At 39.5% G+C, this 17,875-nt stretch overlaps 1 protein-coding gene across 1 annotated transcript; it reads left to right on the top strand.

The window, feature by feature from the left end:
* Positions 1–16,638: 16,638 nt before the first annotated feature.
* MOS (MOS proto-oncogene, serine/threonine kinase) lies at positions 16,639–17,783 on the top strand. The gene has a single exon (XM_008706758.1). The coding sequence runs from the start codon at positions 16,656–16,658 to the stop codon at positions 17,781–17,783; it is 1,128 nt and encodes a 375-aa protein (XP_008704980.1). The 5' UTR covers positions 16,639–16,655.
* The last annotated feature ends 92 nt before the right edge of the window (positions 17,784–17,875 follow it).

Below are 17,875 nucleotides of genomic sequence, written 5' to 3'. Positions count from 1 at the left end.
TGGTGGAACGACGTGACAACCATGGTGGAACGACGTGACAACCATGGTGAAAGAGCATGTGTCTTCTAAGGAGGATATCTACTTATCGGCTATGCAAGGTGTCGAGGGGACACTGTGAGGGAGTGCCCGTAGCCTTCTTCAGGACTCAAGACTTTTTCCAGGTATTGGAGTGTTACCAATAGACCCCTCCATTGTCACCCTTATTTCAGAATGGCGCAGTGGAGGAGCACCACCTTGGCTGCTGTCAGACCCTTACACAGGGGCAGTCCGCATTCAATAACTGGTCGCGGTAGGTGTACAAATTCCCCACCCGCTCGCCCTCATTTGGGACACCATGAATGACCATCCCAGTTCTGGAACAGTCACGCGACTGCCTCAGAGCTGTATCTCTGCACAGCCCTGCTTCCATTGGTCCCCAGAACACTCCATAATGAACACCTTGCACAGTAATCTCCATGTCACACTGTTTTTTCCCCCCCGGGAATCCAGCCTGCTACAGTTGAGTCAGTGGCGGTCTACTGGCACTGAAGCACCCCTACCTGCTGATAGTTAGGGCTCTTGGCATGAGATAGAGACAGATGGGTTCTGGTACAAAGTAGCAGAGTAAGTGTTACAACTTGAGCTTTGATGAGCTGGGATGGGATGGTGCTGTGTACCTGCTAGTCATCCTGCCAAAAATATAAGGTAAACAGTAGCTGTAGAAATAGTGGGATCAGGTGGCAATTGCTAAATGCAGTGGACTCTGTGACAAAAGCTGAAGAAAGTTTGGGAGTCATGAATCAGCACATGAATTAAGTGTGGAGGGCAGAGGCTCCCTTGGTGTCATAAGAAAGACATTCACTTCCTAGAGCCAGAAGGATATCAAATATATTTTGAAAAAATCTTTTTTTCCATGCTATGGCTTGCCTTTTTATTTTCTTAATGGTATCATCATTTGAATTGATTCATAATGTCCACATTCCATCCAAAAAACTTTGCCTAGCCTAAGATTATGATTTTTTTCTGTTGCTTTCTGCTCTACTGACCTACAATCTTCTCTTTATTATTTCTTGTCATTTCTAGTTTAAGATGGAAGGGTAAATCAGTAATTTGAGACCTTCCTTTTTTCTAATATTAACAGTAATATTTCCTCTAGACACTGCCTTAGCAGCATATCAAAAAATGTGATATATTGAGTTTTCATTTTCATTCAATTAAAATTAATTTATAATTTCCCTGGGATTTCTTTTGGGGCCCATAGATATTTAGAAGTATGTTTATGTCATTTGCTTTCCAAATATTTAGGGATTTTCCAAATCTTTCTTTTATTGATTTTTAATTTAACTTCACTGTGATGTGAAAATATATTCTATTTGATATTAATCCTTTTAGATTTATTGAGACACATTTCATGGCTTTTCTTGGTGAATGTTCTTTCATGCATACTTGAAAATCATGTGTATTTTGGAAGTTTTGGGGTCAACTTCGTTGAGAATTGTGATGGTTAATTTTATGTGTCAACTTGGCTGGGCCGCTATGCCCAGACATTTGGCCAATCATTATTCTGGATGTTTTTGTGAGGCATTTTTTTGAAAGAGGTTAACATTTAAGTTGATGGACTTTGAATAAAGCAGATTACTCTCCATAATGTGGATGGTCCTCATCCAATCAGCTGAAGGCCTTAATAGAACACAGACTGACCTCCTGCAAGCAGGAAGGACTTTTCCATCACATTCCCTTAGGATTAGAACTGCAAATTTTACCTGAGCCTTTAGTCAGTCAACCTACTCTGCAGATTTTGGACTTGCCAAACCTCTATAATTGCATGAGCGAATTCCTTAAAATAAATCGATAGATAGATGATAGATAGATGATAGATAGATAGACATCCTATTCATTCCTTTTCTCTGGTAAACCAATTTTCAGTTCTTCTGTATACCTGACAATTTTTTTTATCTACCCGTTTTATCAATCATTGAGAAAAGAATGTTGATCTCTTCAACTACAATTATGGATGGTCTACTCTGTTCAGTTTTGTCTTTTTTGCTTTATTAATTTTGAAGATCTATCATATCCATTTAGGATTATCATGTTCTCTTGATTCCTTTACCATTTTGAAGTGTACTTCATAATTCCTATTAATAATTCCTTAATCTGGGGCACGTGGGTGGTTCAGTTGGTTAAGCAGCTGTCTTCAGCTCAGGTCATGATCTCAGGGTCCTGGAATCCAGCCCTGCATTGGGCTCCCTGTTCAGTGGGGAGTCTGCTTTTCCCTCTGCCCCCTACCTCTCTCTCTCTCTCCTTCTCTCATAAATAAATAAATAAATAAATAAATAAATAAATAACTTTTTAAAAATTTCTTAAAGTCTACTTTTATAGCCATTCGATATCCTTTTCATTAGTCCTTACACAGTATTTAATTTTTCATCTTTTTACTTTTATATTATATGTATCTTGATAGCTAAAATAGGTTTCTTATAGATAACATATAGTTTGGTCTTGCTACTTTATCCAGTCTGGCAATCTGTGCCTTTTATTTGGAACTATTTGCTGTTAATGTAACCGTTGATAGAATTAAGTTTGATTTTGTCATTTTACTATTTGCTCTCTATTTCATATCTATAATTTGTTCTATTTTTCCTGCCTTCTGTTGAGTAAGTTTTAAGACTTTTAAAAAAATCTCCTCTATTGGCTTATTATCCATGCCTCTTTGTTTTATTGTTTCAGGGGTTTCTCTATGGTTTAAATATACACCCTCATTATGGTCTACCTTCATATAATATGTCACTTCAGTTATAATGTAAAACTTATAATGGGTTTCCATCCCCCTTCCTCCCTTTGTGCTAATGTTGTCATGTTTTCTACTTTTACATATGCTTTAAACCCAACAGTGCAGTATTAATATTATTTTAAATATTTGATTGCATTTTAAAGACACAGTTTTAAATTAGAAGAACATTTAGCTACACATTTACCATTTCGATAGCCTTTATTCCTTTGTATATGTCCAGGTTTCCATCTACTATCATCTTCCTTTTGCTTAATGTACTTCCTTTAACACTTGTGATAATGCAGGTCTACAGGGAACAAATTCTCTCCATTTTTGTTTGCTTGAAGAAGTCTATTACATCTTCATTTTTGAGTAATTGTTTTGCTAAAGATTAAGAGATGGATGCCTAGTTTTTTTCTCTCAGCAGTTTAAAGACTGTTCCATTATCTTCTAGATTACATAGTTTTTGATAAGAATTCTGTGGAAGCAGGAGAACATACTAACAAACCTTACTGCAGCCCCAACTGAAACCTTGATTGCAATGTTCTGGGAGCCTCCGAGTTAGAAAGCCCAGCTAAACTGCCCTTAGATTCCTGACCACAAAAAAAGTGTAAGATAATACACGTGAAATATAAACCCCACTAAGTCCTGGGCCAATGTGTTATACAACAAGAGATATCTAATTCAGAGGCTATCCTAAAAACTTCCACAAATGAAAAAATTAGTTACATGCAAGCACCCAGGAAAAAAGAACTGGACATCTCATTAGCTGCTTTCAAAACTGGGAAAATCTATTTCAATATACAATTTGGGCAAGCCAAATCATTAATAAAATGTCAGGATAAAATATATTATCAGACATGCAGGGACTGAAAAAAATGGATCTCTCATGTACCCTTTCTCAGGAAGTGAGATGTGTTTCAACAAAACAAGAAAATAAACCAGACAAAAGGAAAATATGGAATGCAAGAAAAATTGGATCCAAACCAAGAGACAGGCAAAGAGAATTCCAAGAGTAAAAATAAAGGGCCAACCCAGGATGCGTAGCTATGTAATAGACTAGAACCACCCATTCTGAAATAGGAGAATGGCAGAAGTGTGTGCAAGAATGGGTAAATACCCAGTTACACAGCTTGCAAAGTTGTAAGGGGTGTCTCTGCGTAACAGGTGAGAAAGGGAGACTGGTGAGCATGGCTCCCATGTCACCAACCTGTNNNAATTCTATCTCAGTCGCCATGGGAACTTTCTCACATCTACCACTTCCCCAAAGGTAATTTATTTACTGCGTCACGTAATTGATGTGTCTACAGTATCTTGCTTCATGCAGAATTAGTTCTAAGAATTCAAACACTGTTACTCCATCGGCATCTATGTTTGACCACATCTTTGCTCTGCTTTATTCTGCATTCGCTTCTCTCTCAGGTAGGTACTTCTGCTAAAGGTACTAGTTCTTCATTGGTCTAGAAAATTCCTGAAACTGAGACTCATTGAACCAATCATTTTGGCCAAGAGAAAGAGGATATGATGATTAGCTAGGCCTAAAGGCCCTAATAAATGAAAGACCCCCTTCATCACTGGCACTTATGGAGAAGTGAGAGTCCAAAATAACCTAGCTGTGCAAACATTTCAAGTGGGCCAGACAGGCCTGGTGATACTGTGCTAGTTTTTCCCTTCTCAAGAGTAGCATAAGAATTGATTTATTATGGTCCTAAAAAAAGGAAACTATCCTTGAAAAGTTTGAATGTGTGGAAAGCACATTTGAAAGGGACTGTTATGAGGATATGCAAAGAAGGAGTCTTTGGAATCTTCTACCACAACCCAAACTATAAACCTGAAATAGCATGAGGGCTCTTGAGGATGAAAAATCATCACAGCCGAATACAGGAATTAGAGGCACTCTGGTAGTTCACACCTCCACATCCCCCTTCATACCCTGGTTTTTGCCAGAGATAGGTCCCCTGGTGAGTGTGGAGTGTATTTGTCACCTTTTGGCTACAAAATACCCAGTCCTTCTCAACACACTTTGGCTTCCTTTTGAAAAATTGCTTCTCCCCCAATGTTTCATGGTCTGGTTGAAATTTTATCCAGGTGTCTGCTTGCTTCCCATAAGTGAAGCCAAAGGGTGATGTTCTCTCATTCCCCATGCTGGTCCAACCAGGAACCGAAAAGTGAGCAAGACTGACCTGTGGGCTGCTCCATCATAAGGCTAAAGAAATGGCTGGGGGATATGCATTCCAGTGGTCTTTTCCTGGTCATACTTTTCTGTCCAGCCTATTACAGTGTTTCGTGCTTCCTAGTTCTTAACCAATCTCTTGGTTCTTGCTCACTTCTGAGTATGGTTCTTCAGGCTCCCACTGAGTCTGTGATCCTGTAAAATCTTTCCAATAAATTTCTCTTTGCTTCAGTTTGCTTTAGTTGGTTACTACCATTTTTTTGGAAACTAAGAACACTAAGATAATAGTTAACTATGGATTACAGTAAACTGAAGGAGGCTGCTCCTGCTGTGTCACTGCTATGCATAATTTTGTTTCTATATTGAAGGATCATCGTAAAGCCCTCTAATTTTTATAGCTTTTACGAATCAAGCTAGTATAGTCTTCTGTCTCCCTGTAACACCTATAAGCAATAATAATTTGATTTATACACTCCCCAGTTTGTGCCATAATGCAGTGCAATGGAATTTAAACTTATGGCCTAAACTAGATTCAAGAATTTATAATCACTCATTGTATAGATACTATATTGATTGGGGTGGGAGGAGGATACAAACATGGAAGACAGCTCGTAGGTTAATTATACAAAATATAAACCAAGCAGTAAAGAAGCATTAAGTTGAGAGCACTGGAAACCCAAAGCCATTCAAAATGAAAATTTATAGTTATCGCGTATCTTCTAGTATGCTTCCCTGACTCTGTTTTCTGACTGTAGCTACTGTTGTTCAAAGTTGGAGCCATGATTCTGCTTTACCTGGATCAATGCTCTTGCTAATGTGCTAACTCAACACTATTCCTTTTGGTGGAAAATGACACAAGCTACAGAATGTCTTCCATGGGGTCATCTGGGACAAATTATTGTGTAGCCAACCCCCTTCCTTGGGTTGGGCTGCATGCAGGGACCAATATGGACTCAAGTTATTAATAACATCTGGTTACATAATTAAACATTGTCTGTAGGAGAGAGCTGGGTCATACGGGATTACACTCAATTGTGGAAGAGACTAAGCTGTTAAGCTGTTCTTTTTTGGTAATTAGTAAATTAAACATTTTTCAAATGTGTCAATAATAATTGGGAACTATGAACCCCAAATCAACTTCCAGTTGATAGGTCTATGGACATAGTTAAAAATTACCCAGTAGTAATTTTTATAAGTACAAAAGTCTAAATCAAATGTTTCTGTGAATAAGTGGATATATATTTCACAAGTATTCACTGGTATCCTGAGTTCACACTCCAGGGGATCAAAGATTCTACTCATCCCTCCCAGAAGCACCTGAAGCTCCCATATGACATGGGTACCCTTTCCCACACACCACTGTTTCACAGGAGACCCTTGCATTTGCACGTGCGTGCACACGCTCACACACACACACACACACACACACACACACACACACACACACACACATAATTCTCAGAGATGTTCCAAGTTGCCTAGGTAAATGGGTTGCTGATGTTGCTAAATTTGTTCCATAAAAAATGATTAAAAGAACAAACAAAACTTAAAGATTCAAAGACAACCGGGGGTTAAACCATTGATATGTGTATGCTTTTCTATTTCTTCCTTCTGTGTACAGATTAGTTGTAAATGACAGAGTCAATTTAAAGTTTGAGACCATGATTTTTATCTCTGTAAGAATTTGGCATGGTCGGCAGAATCTTTTGCAACAGGGAACCTCAGCTTAGCAAATGAAGCTGCAGAATCATTCACTTGATGTTTATAAGTCCCTTGTCTTCCCCTCTTCATGTGCTCTTTGCTATCCTGGGCCACCATATTTGGACTCCAGTACTCAACTCTGTTTCAGCAACCTCTAGTTTCAGGTAGGAATCATAAATTAAATCTTTTTGCCTAGCCTCTGTTTCTCAAACACACACACACACACACACACACACACACACACACACACACACACACACACCTTGTATCTTTCCTGTAACAGCAAATAAAAGGATTTAATGTCCTGCTTTCTTCTTCCCTAGGCTAGATTGATAAAGCATGGATACCACCATGTCTAAATGTCAGGAAGGCATGTCCAGGTGTCCTCAGTTAGTACTAAACCATGACAGTGCATGATCTGTAAACCTTGCAATAGGTGTAGTAGAGATGACCCCAAATTTCAATTTCTCCTTTACGGATCCTGGGACTATGATATCTTGAAACATTTGAAGGAAAACCAGGGTAATCACCATGCCAACCAGATTGATTCATGGTGTGCATGGAAGAGGAGATGATGATCTGACACAAGTTGCCAAGAAAGCAGCCCAAAACCTCTTTAAAGATGTTGAGAGAAAAACTGAGGGGAAGCCCTCCAGAAGGTTCTCTTCCCATTGCCTGCCCAAGTATGACCCACTGAGACTATACCCCTGCCTCCCATCTCAACGACAGCTACAAACCTTCTAATATTGGGTTCTTCCTCCTTCAGAATTATCCACAATCACCTTGCGTGTTGTTCAAACAAGTTTCCTGATATTTCTTTTCCAAAGATGTGAGCCAGGGATGCCAGGAACTTCACTATAAAATGCTTTTTAATTTCATGCAAGATTAAGCCTAAAGCATTAGCACTGAAATCCTCAAGCTGGCAAGGAGGCACACTCTAGAAATAATTAGAATATTTTTTTGTCCATTAAAGGTAGAACATTTGAGTACTTCAGAACAGATGAAAATGACATAAATCTCTCCCCAGATAAGTCCAGACTGCAGAAGGCCAGGTGAGAAATGAATTGTTTGTATTTCAAATTTAAAAAGTCTTAGTCTAACAAGAGACATTAAGAAGATACATTATATATTTTATATAGACATAGATTTAAGTCTTATATTTTATGAGTTTTTCTAAGAAGAGGCATCAAGTAAGGCAATTTTTTTTTAAGATTTTATTTATTTATTTAACACAGAGACAGCCAGCGAGAGAGGGAACACAAGCAGGGGGAGTGGGAGAGGAAGAAGCAGGCTCATAGCGGAGGAGACTGATGTGGGGCTCGATCCCATAACGCTGGGATCACGCCCTGAGCCGAAGGCAGACGCTTAACTGCTGTGCCACCAGGCGCCCCGTAAGGCAATTTTTAATCAATAAAAGAACTACTTACAGTTTTACATACAACCTATCTATCCAGACACACACATAAAACAATTCTCTTTGTACCAATTAAAAAAAAAAATGCCTTACTTCCAAAAAGCACTTGGGGTGCTATAATTATCAAATGGTCTGCTTGGAAACTTCTAAGGGTTCTGTTGCTTCAATTATATATACAACTTTGTGTTTACTCCTTTGGTTGAATGTGTATAAGTATATATGTATTTGTATAAAGCTAAAATAAGAATGGGTTTTAAGCAAATACAGCTATTTTTTTACAAGCATGGTCTCAACCTCAAAAAAGAAATATAACTTACCCAAATGCTTCTTAAAAACTGGAATTCTATACTGTAATTAAAAATTAGGATAATAATAACTATTATGTACAACGTGACATCAGAATTTTGACCCAAGTAGAGAGGCTCTCAGACAAAATCCGAAAGCTTATAATATTTTATCTGTGGTGGCCATGAAAATGTGTCTCTCAGACCGCCAGTGGCCCCAGAGTAAGCTGTACTTATTCCAAAATCCACCATGATGTCTGTACTGAATGAAGCCATGCTTCCCAGCACTGCTCCCAGCCAGTGGCTCTGTGCAGCAGGGACTCAAAAGCCACCCCATTCCCAGGAGACATGGGATTCCTCTAATGGACAACTTTGACTTGAGGACTCCTCGTCTGTTTTATTGAACCTTCTTAGGACTACACTACAGGGTCTACACTATGGGCTAAAACTCTTCCACCCCATCTTCCTTTTCTCTCTCTGTCCTTCACAAGGGTCAGAACTCCATCACGGGCTGACAACTCTCCAGCTGCCCCCAGCTCCCTCCTCATTTCTCCTCAGAGATGTTCCCCTAGTAAATCTCTTGCATGGCTAATCCTGTCTTGCTATCTGTTCCTCAGAAGAGCAGGACTAACATAGCATCCTTTTTAAATAATATAGAATTCTAAGATACTACATACCTCGTTAAAATCTTCTTGGAGGAAAGTTAAAGATTTTCGTACTGGATTGTGATAAAACTAACTTACAGAATCATTTGGATTTCATACATTGTAAATTTGGGTATAATGTGATATTATTAAGTTGGCAGAAAAATGTTACCTATTAGATAAGGAAGCTAAAAAAGAATAATAAATTTTAAAGGTTTTAATATCATCTCATATTTACTAAATTAAATATTAATGGGATATGTGAAAATATGTAGGGTCTAATACTGCTAGAAATTGAACAGAAGACAGAATTAGGCTTCCCAACCAGAACTTGTGCATATGAATTGGATGCATATAATATTACATTTGGTAATATTTAGCCAGTAGCTAAATGAAACAGAATTTGGGAAATTCATTTGCTTGATTTGCCCTTTACTCCTCATCTCACAAAGTAGGCTGATAATTGGTTTCTACCATCCTCCAGAGTTTGAATATCACATAAGAAGAAAACGCCTTGGCCGAAAGCCACCACCTTCTAAGAAAATTGCTGATTACCTCCCAGAACTGAAAACAAATTAAATCATACTAATCACATATGATATATGCACATACATACATGATATATGCAATTACAAAGACTCACAATGAATTATTATGAGTGACTCTAACAGAAAATAATTGGACTACACATCCTTAGTGGCATTAAGTATAAGGATAAAAATAACAGCAAAAAAAATCTTAAACTTTATTTAATAATTTTGTAAGAAAACATTAGTAATTATATTAATTTTGTTTGGAATCAAGATTTTAAGTATAAGAGAAAGGGTAAGGAAATTATCAAAATGTTTTATTTTTTCCAAGATTATTTATTTATTTATTTATTTATTTATTTATTTATTCGAGAGAGGGAGAGAGACCACAAGCAGAGGGGAAGGGGAGAAGCAGGTCCCCCACTGAGCAAGGAGCATGATGCTGGGCTCAATCCCAGCACCAGTGGGATCATGACCTAAGCTGAAGGCAGACGCTTCACCAACCGAGCCACCTAGGTGCCCCTAAAATCAAAATGTTTTGATTAGGAACTATAATGTTAGAACTGAATTAGAAATATCAATAACTGCAAAAAACCCCTTTATTTAATAATTTTATCAGATGACATTAGTAATTATATTACTTTTGTTTGGAATCAAGATTTTAAATATAAGAGAAAGGGGAAGGAAATTATAAAATCAAAATGTTTTAATTAGGAACCATAATGTTAGAACTGAATTAGAAACATCAATATGAACCCATGCTTTAAAAAAAAAAAGTATATGTTTCCCAATTCTGTCAGCTAAAATGAGTGGGAAGAAGGGCCTAAGAGAATGAACCTAATGTGTAAACCTCACTATTATGATTTCTATTCCCATCTTTCCAGGATGCCCTGGAGAAATGGCTGATTCCATGTCTGGGGTAGGGTAGGTTATAAGCCTGGGGCAAATTGTTGTACCAGTAGACAAGAAATAACACAGATTAATGGGACTGTGTCAAAAGAAGACAAGTGTTGTAATTCCCAGGGGTGCATCAATTTGAGCAATAAAAGACAATGAATGTTGGAGCACCTGGATGGCTCAGTCCTTAAGCGTCTGCCTTCGGCTCAGGGCGTGATCCCAGAGTCCTGGGATCGAGCCCCACATCAGGCTCCCTCCTGGGAGCCTGCTTCTTCCTCTCCCACTCCCCCTGCTTGTGTTCCCTCTCTCACTGGCTTTCTCTCTGTCAAATAAATAAATAAAATCTTAAAAAAAAAAAAAGATAATGATTGTTGCAGTTAGTTAAATTACATTGAAGTTTCAGAGGAAAAGCCATGAGTCCATAACGATATACGGGAGAAAAATTAGCATAAAGCTGAATAAAGATGGTGAGCTGAATAGCCTGTATTACTTTTAAATCCTTTATCCAAATATGATGTTATTTTGATTCATTTACTTTATCAATGAAAAATATAGAATTATTAAATATTAAATACATAATTAAAAAGTGTTTTCTGGCTTAAGGGAGGATGTCAGGAAATGATCTCATAAATTGTGACTGTAAATTGGACAAAGACATTCAAGATCACCAGATTTCAATCAGATACCATTTCAAATATCCATAAGCATTTTATGGTCTTAAGAGTATAGAAAAATTACAAGATACCATTAAACTCAATGATCTTTATTTTTTTTAAAAGATTTTATTTATTTATTTGACAGAGATAGAGACAGCCAGCGAGAGAGGGAACACAAGCAGGGGGAGTGGAGAGGAAGAAGCAGGCTCATAGCGGAGGAGCCTGATGTGGGGCTCGATCCCAGAACGCCAGGATCACGCCCTGAGCCGAAGGCAGATGCTTAACCGCTGTGCCACCCAGGCGCCCCCTCAATGATCTTTAAAACCAGTTTGAAAGGCACTTGCAAAGGTCTTAAAGTCCTGTTAAGTTAAAAGGTAGAGAAGTTAGAAGTTGAACATTACAGAAGTAAAAACATATTTATGTATCTTAAGAGTCAAAATACCAAGTAATCAATTACCAAGTAATCGACCCAGATAAGAGCCACCAACCTCCGTGAATGGACAGAAGAAGCAGGTGGTGTGTGCAGATTTCCACCCGGGGACATGATCCATGCGATCCACAGCATTACTGTCTGGCAAGCAGGAATCTGTGCATATTTCAGATTTTATATACTTGCAACATAAGAGAATTTGGCCTATTCGAGTGATGGCCTGTATCTCTAATTTAAAATGTATAATTCAATAATTTGTTTAGATTGGGCATTTTAAATTAAGATATGACTATGTACAGTATTCAAACTACTATTTAAAAAAACCTTGAGGGGTGCCTGGGTGACTCTGACGATTAAGCTTAAGTGTCTGGCTTCGGCTCAGGTCATGAACTCAGGGTCCTGGGATTGAGCCCCAAATCAGGCTCCTTGCTCAGCCGGGAGTCTGCTTCTCCCTCTGCCCCTCACCCTGCTCATGCTCTCTGTCAACTAACTTTATTTATTTAAATAAATAAATTTTAAAAAGCAACCTTGAGATTCATCACATTCATTGTTTAATTCACTAAATTTATAAGTATTTAAGGTTTTTGGTTTCTTTCTTTTTTTTTTTTTTTGGACAGAGAGAGAGAGCACAAGCAGGGGGAGCAACAGAGGCAGAGGGAGAAACAGACTCCCTGCTGAGCAAGGAGCCCAATGCAGGGCTCGATCCCAGGACCCTGGAATCATGACCTGAGCTGAAAGCAGATGCTTAACCAACTGAGACACCCAGGCACCCCTAAATTTATAAGTATTTAATACTCAGGATAGATTAGGGAGAACGAGATAAAAATACTACTCCTGGCCCAAGTTGTGTATCTGAATGGAAATACACATAAATGTAAAATTAATTCTCTCCACATCTAAGTTTGGCCAAGACAGTATGGTACTAACCAAGCAATGAATGATGCCCAGTGCCAATGAAGATCCTTTAATCTTTGTGTTAACAAAAAGCTAAATCCTAATAGTAAAAATCTGGAGATCACACCAAATTTTCACAGAGAAATGATGTACAGACCGATATATTTCAGCAAAAATAAAATATCCAACCAAATAGTTTAGAGAAGTGGCAGTTTGTTTTGACTTGCCTTCATCACCAGAACGAAATACCTCATCTTATTCTATGGGGTGTGCTGTCTGACTGACATTGAATAGAATTAAATATAAGCAACCTCTCCCAAGTGCTCTACACCCTTACAAATTTTGGATTGATTTGATTTTCCATAAAATAAATCCACAATAGTAAAAAAAAAAAATGCTTGTGCTGATATTAATTGAAGCTCTACTTTTGACAGATCAAATTTTGACAGAATCCTTGTCATATGAAGAAGTAATAAAAAAAGTATACCCCCCCAAATGCAGGGGAAAGCAATATATAGGTGTGTTGGGTATTATTCATTAATAAAATTAAGTGATTTCTCTGAATTTCGTGATGACTTGTGTTGTTAGCTTTCCAAAATGTGTAATTTGTTGCGATTTCTCATCTAAAAAATAATCACTTCCATATCTAATTATTAAATCTTTTTTTAAAAGGGGTCCCTCTGTTTATACGCTTTAAGCCCCACAAAACCTGGATCTGCCCCTGACCATATTATTTTAGAAAAACCAAAGTAGTTCTCCATGCTTCTGTACTGACACGGAAACAAATCCATGATATATTACTAAGCATAAAATTAAAACTTCAGAATAATCTCGGTGTAATCCCACTTAGGTTAAAAAAAATTTTTTTTTACAAGTTTGACTCTATATTTTTAGTAAAGCACATATCTTCACTTATTAGTTCTTTAGTTCTAAAAAAAATTAGTTCTTTAGTTCTAAAAAAAAAAAAAAGCAAAATTTTCGACCTTAATTCATGCTTGTAAACAGCAATGCAACACTTCAACGACTCCAACACGTCTATTCCTTCACATTTTAACATTCTGAAATTGGGTTGTAACCTGAGATCGCTGGGAAGCCGTGGTCACTGGGCGCGCATGCGCAGAAATGGCCGTGGCCGTTCCGACGTGGTCGTCATCAGTGGGGCTGTGTGCGTTGTCGGTACGACCTTGAGTTTAACAGCCTTTTAAAAATGTCTTCCAGAAGATTACATGATGATTCTGAATTGAAATGAAAACGAAATTCTGTGTATGCAGAAGGGGAAGGAAACACAGCAACGGGGCGCACACTTGACCCTGGGCAGCGAGCCGCCTCGGGCGTGACGGCCTCGTCCACGTGCTTCTCGGCACCCCAGGAAGCGCCAGGCCGGGACCGACGCAGCCGCGCTGCGGTGCCTGAGGGGCTGAGCACTGACTTCAGGGCCAGGGAGGCCGTGGGACCGTACGTCGTGCAGGGGAGGTGCTGACGTCGTCGTTCCCGCTGCCTGCACACGAGCCGCGCGGGGAGAGGGCCCTCCCAAGCCCCGGGCCGAGGAAGGGAGGCGGTGCGGGTAGCCGGCGCTGCCTCGGAGCCCGAGGAACCGGCCTGGCCACCGGCGCTGACGCCTTTTAGGAAGGGAAACGTTGCGTGAGCGGCGAGATTCGTAATCGGCGCTCCTCAGTCTCTCCGATTGAAATCGAATTCAGTGTGCTTTTCACTCTGCTGTCCGCCCTCACAGCTTGTGATAAATACGCTGTTGTTTGCCTGATAACCCAAGTAGCTCTTAACAGAAATGCTGCCAAGCGGGGCAGAAAATGTAAAGCCTTTACTCTAAGAATCTGAGAGCCTTTTGCTGTCAGTGGTTGCACCCAGTCTCTTTCTCTCCTTTGTTTTATTTGCGCTTCCAGGGTGGATAGATAGGGTAGATAGCCTACCATGTTATCAACAAATGTTATTCTTTGCCTTTATTTGGGATGACAAGATTATTGCATTTGATCAGATTAATGTTAACCCTCTGCATTTTTAGTATATAACAGCAAGGCAATATGCTCTTGTATTTTTAACCTCAAATAAAATTTAAGTAGGAAAAAACAGTCAAACTTTAGATTGGTTTAGTTTATAATTAGTTACTTCAGCCCTGGCAGGGTACATTTTAAACCAATACTAACGAATCTGTTTCTTACTGGAATAAACCCATATACACTTTTTTAAAGGAGTCTCATAAATATAATTAGCAATTAGGTATTATTACTCATCAGGTCCTGATCTAAGTATCTGGAATTCTGTCAATCCTGACAGCAGTCCTGAGGTACACAGATTTTGCAGATCTTGTAGATAAGGAAACTGAGGGACAGTAAGAAACCCAGGCCATCCTGCCCCAGAGGCTGTTTTAAAATGGATATTCAATGAAATACCCTTGAGCAGATTGGAGATGATGAATATAATGAACGTGGAGCTTGTGAATGTAAAGTAGCACATTTTCATTAATAGCTTATACGTTACATAAGGAATAAAATCAACCTTTGGAAAATGAATTGTCTATGCGCTTATCTTAAAAATAAAGATAACAAGTCACATCATTTTGCCAAAAAGGTTATGGCACTCTATTACTCTTATTTGACTAACACTCATTCACAGCATTCCTAATACCATAAAACAGTTTCAGAGACCTAAGTTATAATGTCAACTATGTGAAGACTACTAAATAAATTTTGCAGTATAGACTTACTGTAGAATATAATTTCCTTACTTTCTTATTTTACTGTTCACTGTCATCCTTTTATATTTTGATTTGATTCAACTGCCTTTCTATTAAAATATTTTATAGTGTGCATTTTTTAGACTTTTGTTGTTATTAATTAGTACAGGGCTCCTCAACTTTTATTCCAAAATTTAAAAAGCTTAATAGTTACTATCCTAATTTCTTAAGTGAAAAAAACTGAGGCTCAAACAGGTTAAATATTATACACAATATCACATACTAAGGCTGATGGGTAGTATAGACTAGAAATCCTACCCAAGGGCTCAACAGACTTCAAATGGTTTATGTAAATGGCTTGTGTTTATTCACATATCTCCTCAGAACCAATATATTTCAGAAGCATAGACCTATCATCATAAAAATGTGGTTAAACATCACTTATGTGTTCTAAGTACAATTAAGTCAGAAGAGAACTTTACCATTTGATTTTTTTAAAGACGTAGATCCTAACACTTGCCTATGTTTTTTAATCAACAGATTAATATTATTGGTCTTTCCCCCAAAGATATGGAATGAAAATTAGTGGGAGGTGGGGAGTTTGTTGTTATAAAAACCAGAAAGGAAGAACCTATGGCTGGACAGCAAAACCCTGATTTAATTTCAACATCTGGTTTTCCACATTATATATAGGCAGTGGTGATTCTGTGCCATTTTATTCAGATTTTTCCTCTCCTAGGATTCTCTCATCTTTGTTATTATTTGAAACTCTGATCATAGCTCTGGATCTGAATCTGTTCTTTTTTTCTCCCCAACTCTGTTTCAAAACTTCTGTAATTCATTTGCTGTGAAGTCTAGAATCTCTCTTGTGAGTGAGCTTACTGGGTGGGCCAAACTGCCATGGAACAGGATTGTTAGGAAGTCGATATGTTGCTAAGAAGTCTTGCTAATTTGCTATATAAGCTGAATGGAGTGTCAGAGAATTTTCCTTTCCCCTGATGAACTTAGGAGGTGTACGATTTGACCTGTATCAGTGATTGTATTTGGATCGATTACTTTAAGGTTACAATTTTTTATCCATATATGAATGTTGCACCTAATTATCCCCGTAATCGGTTAAACAAATGTCAGCTGTTCGTATTTCAACTCTTTCTGCCAATAACTGCTGGAAGTGATTTAATGCAGCTGGAGAATAACACTGACAATCATTATAGCCTGCAAAGTGTGAAATAATTTCATTGCACTATTGTGGTCTCTTTAGTCTGAGGACTGATCATGTTCAGTGGATGACACTTGAAGAAAAAAAGTCGGTTTTATTATAATTAAGGAAATAATGGAAAAGGGGGGGTGAGTCCATGGGCAGCTCAGTGCTGTTTATCTGGCGAACTCTTCATTGCGGAGAGCTTGCTTTTGTAAGAAGTCACTTTAAGTGTTGAAGGGAAATGTTTTCATCTAAACAGGAGGGTTGTGCTTCATTCAGATCTTTCCCCCATCTGATAAAAACCCTTGCTGAGTAACAGCACAGATGTGGCTCATTTGGGGAAAATGAAGGAAGAGGAGAAAAACGCTGGGTGGAGCAGAGTAGTCAGCGATGCTTCCCTTTTTCGCGGGCCCTTTTTCTTTTCTTTTCACTTACCTGAGCCACTCTGGGGTCCACTTTGAAGGCGCGATGCCCTCGCCTCTTCCCAGGCGCAGTTACCTCCCCAGTGCGTTTTCTCCCTCGGTTGACTCGCGGCCCTGCAGCAGCCCTTCCGAGCTCCCAAGTAAGGCAGGGAAGCTCTTCCTGGGTGGCACTCCCCCCAGGGCCCCACGGCTACCACGCCGGCTGGCCTGGTGCTCCATCGACTGGGAACAGGTGTGCCTCCTACAGAGGCTGGGAGCTGGCGGGTTTGGCTCTGTGTACAAGGCGACTTACCACGGTGTTCCGGTGGCCATAAAGCAAGTGAGCAAGTGCACCAAGAACCGACTGGCATCCCAGCGCAGTTTCTGGGCTGAGCTCAACATCGCAAGACTTCGGCACGATAACATCGTGCGGGTGGTGGCTGCCAGCACACGCACGCCTGCGGGCTTTAACAGCCTAGGCACCATAATCATGGAGTTTGGTGGCAATGTCACGTTACAACAAGCCATATACGGTGCCGCCAGCTGCCCCGAGGAGGAGGGCGTGCAGCCTCACTGTTGTGCCGGAGAGCAACTAAATCTGGAAAAGTGTCTAAAGTATTCCCTAGATATTGTGAATGGCTTGCTTTTCCTTCACTCGCAAAACATCGTACACTTGGACCTGAAGCCGGCTAACATTCTGATCAGTGAGCAGGATGTCTGCAAAATTGGTGACTTTGGTTGCTCCGAGAAGCTGGAAGATCTGCTGTGCTTCCAGACTCCTCCTTACCCCCTCGGGGGCACCTACACCCACCGAGCCCCAGAGCTCCTGAAAGGAGAGACCCTAACGCCCAAAGCTGACATCTATTCCTTTGCCATCACTCTCTGGCAAATGGCTACCAAGGAGGCGCCTTACTCAGGCGAGCGGCAGTACGTGCTCTACGCCGTGGTGGCCTATAATCTCCGTCCGTCTCTGTCAGCAGCTGTCTTCACTGACTCCATCTCTGGGAAAAGACTAGAGAAGATCATCCAATGCTGTTGGAGGGCCTGTGCTTTGCAGCGGCCAAGCGCTGAACTCCTCCTGGTTGACCTTAACTCTTTAAGAGCTGAATTTGACTGACTCTTAACCTGTATCCACATAAGCTTTGTCTTTATTTCTATTCGTTTTTAAATTAGTGACCATGGGGGGGGGGGCAGGACACATTTGCAGGA

Source organism: Ursus maritimus, unplaced genomic scaffold (assembly GCF_017311325.1).
Source record: "Ursus maritimus isolate PB19 unplaced genomic scaffold, ASM1731132v1 scaffold_9, whole genome shotgun sequence".
NCBI lineage: Eukaryota > Metazoa > Chordata > Mammalia > Carnivora > Ursidae > Ursus > Ursus maritimus.
The sequence above is the reverse complement of the archived record's forward strand: the minus strand, read 5'-3'. Positions and strand labels throughout refer to the sequence as shown.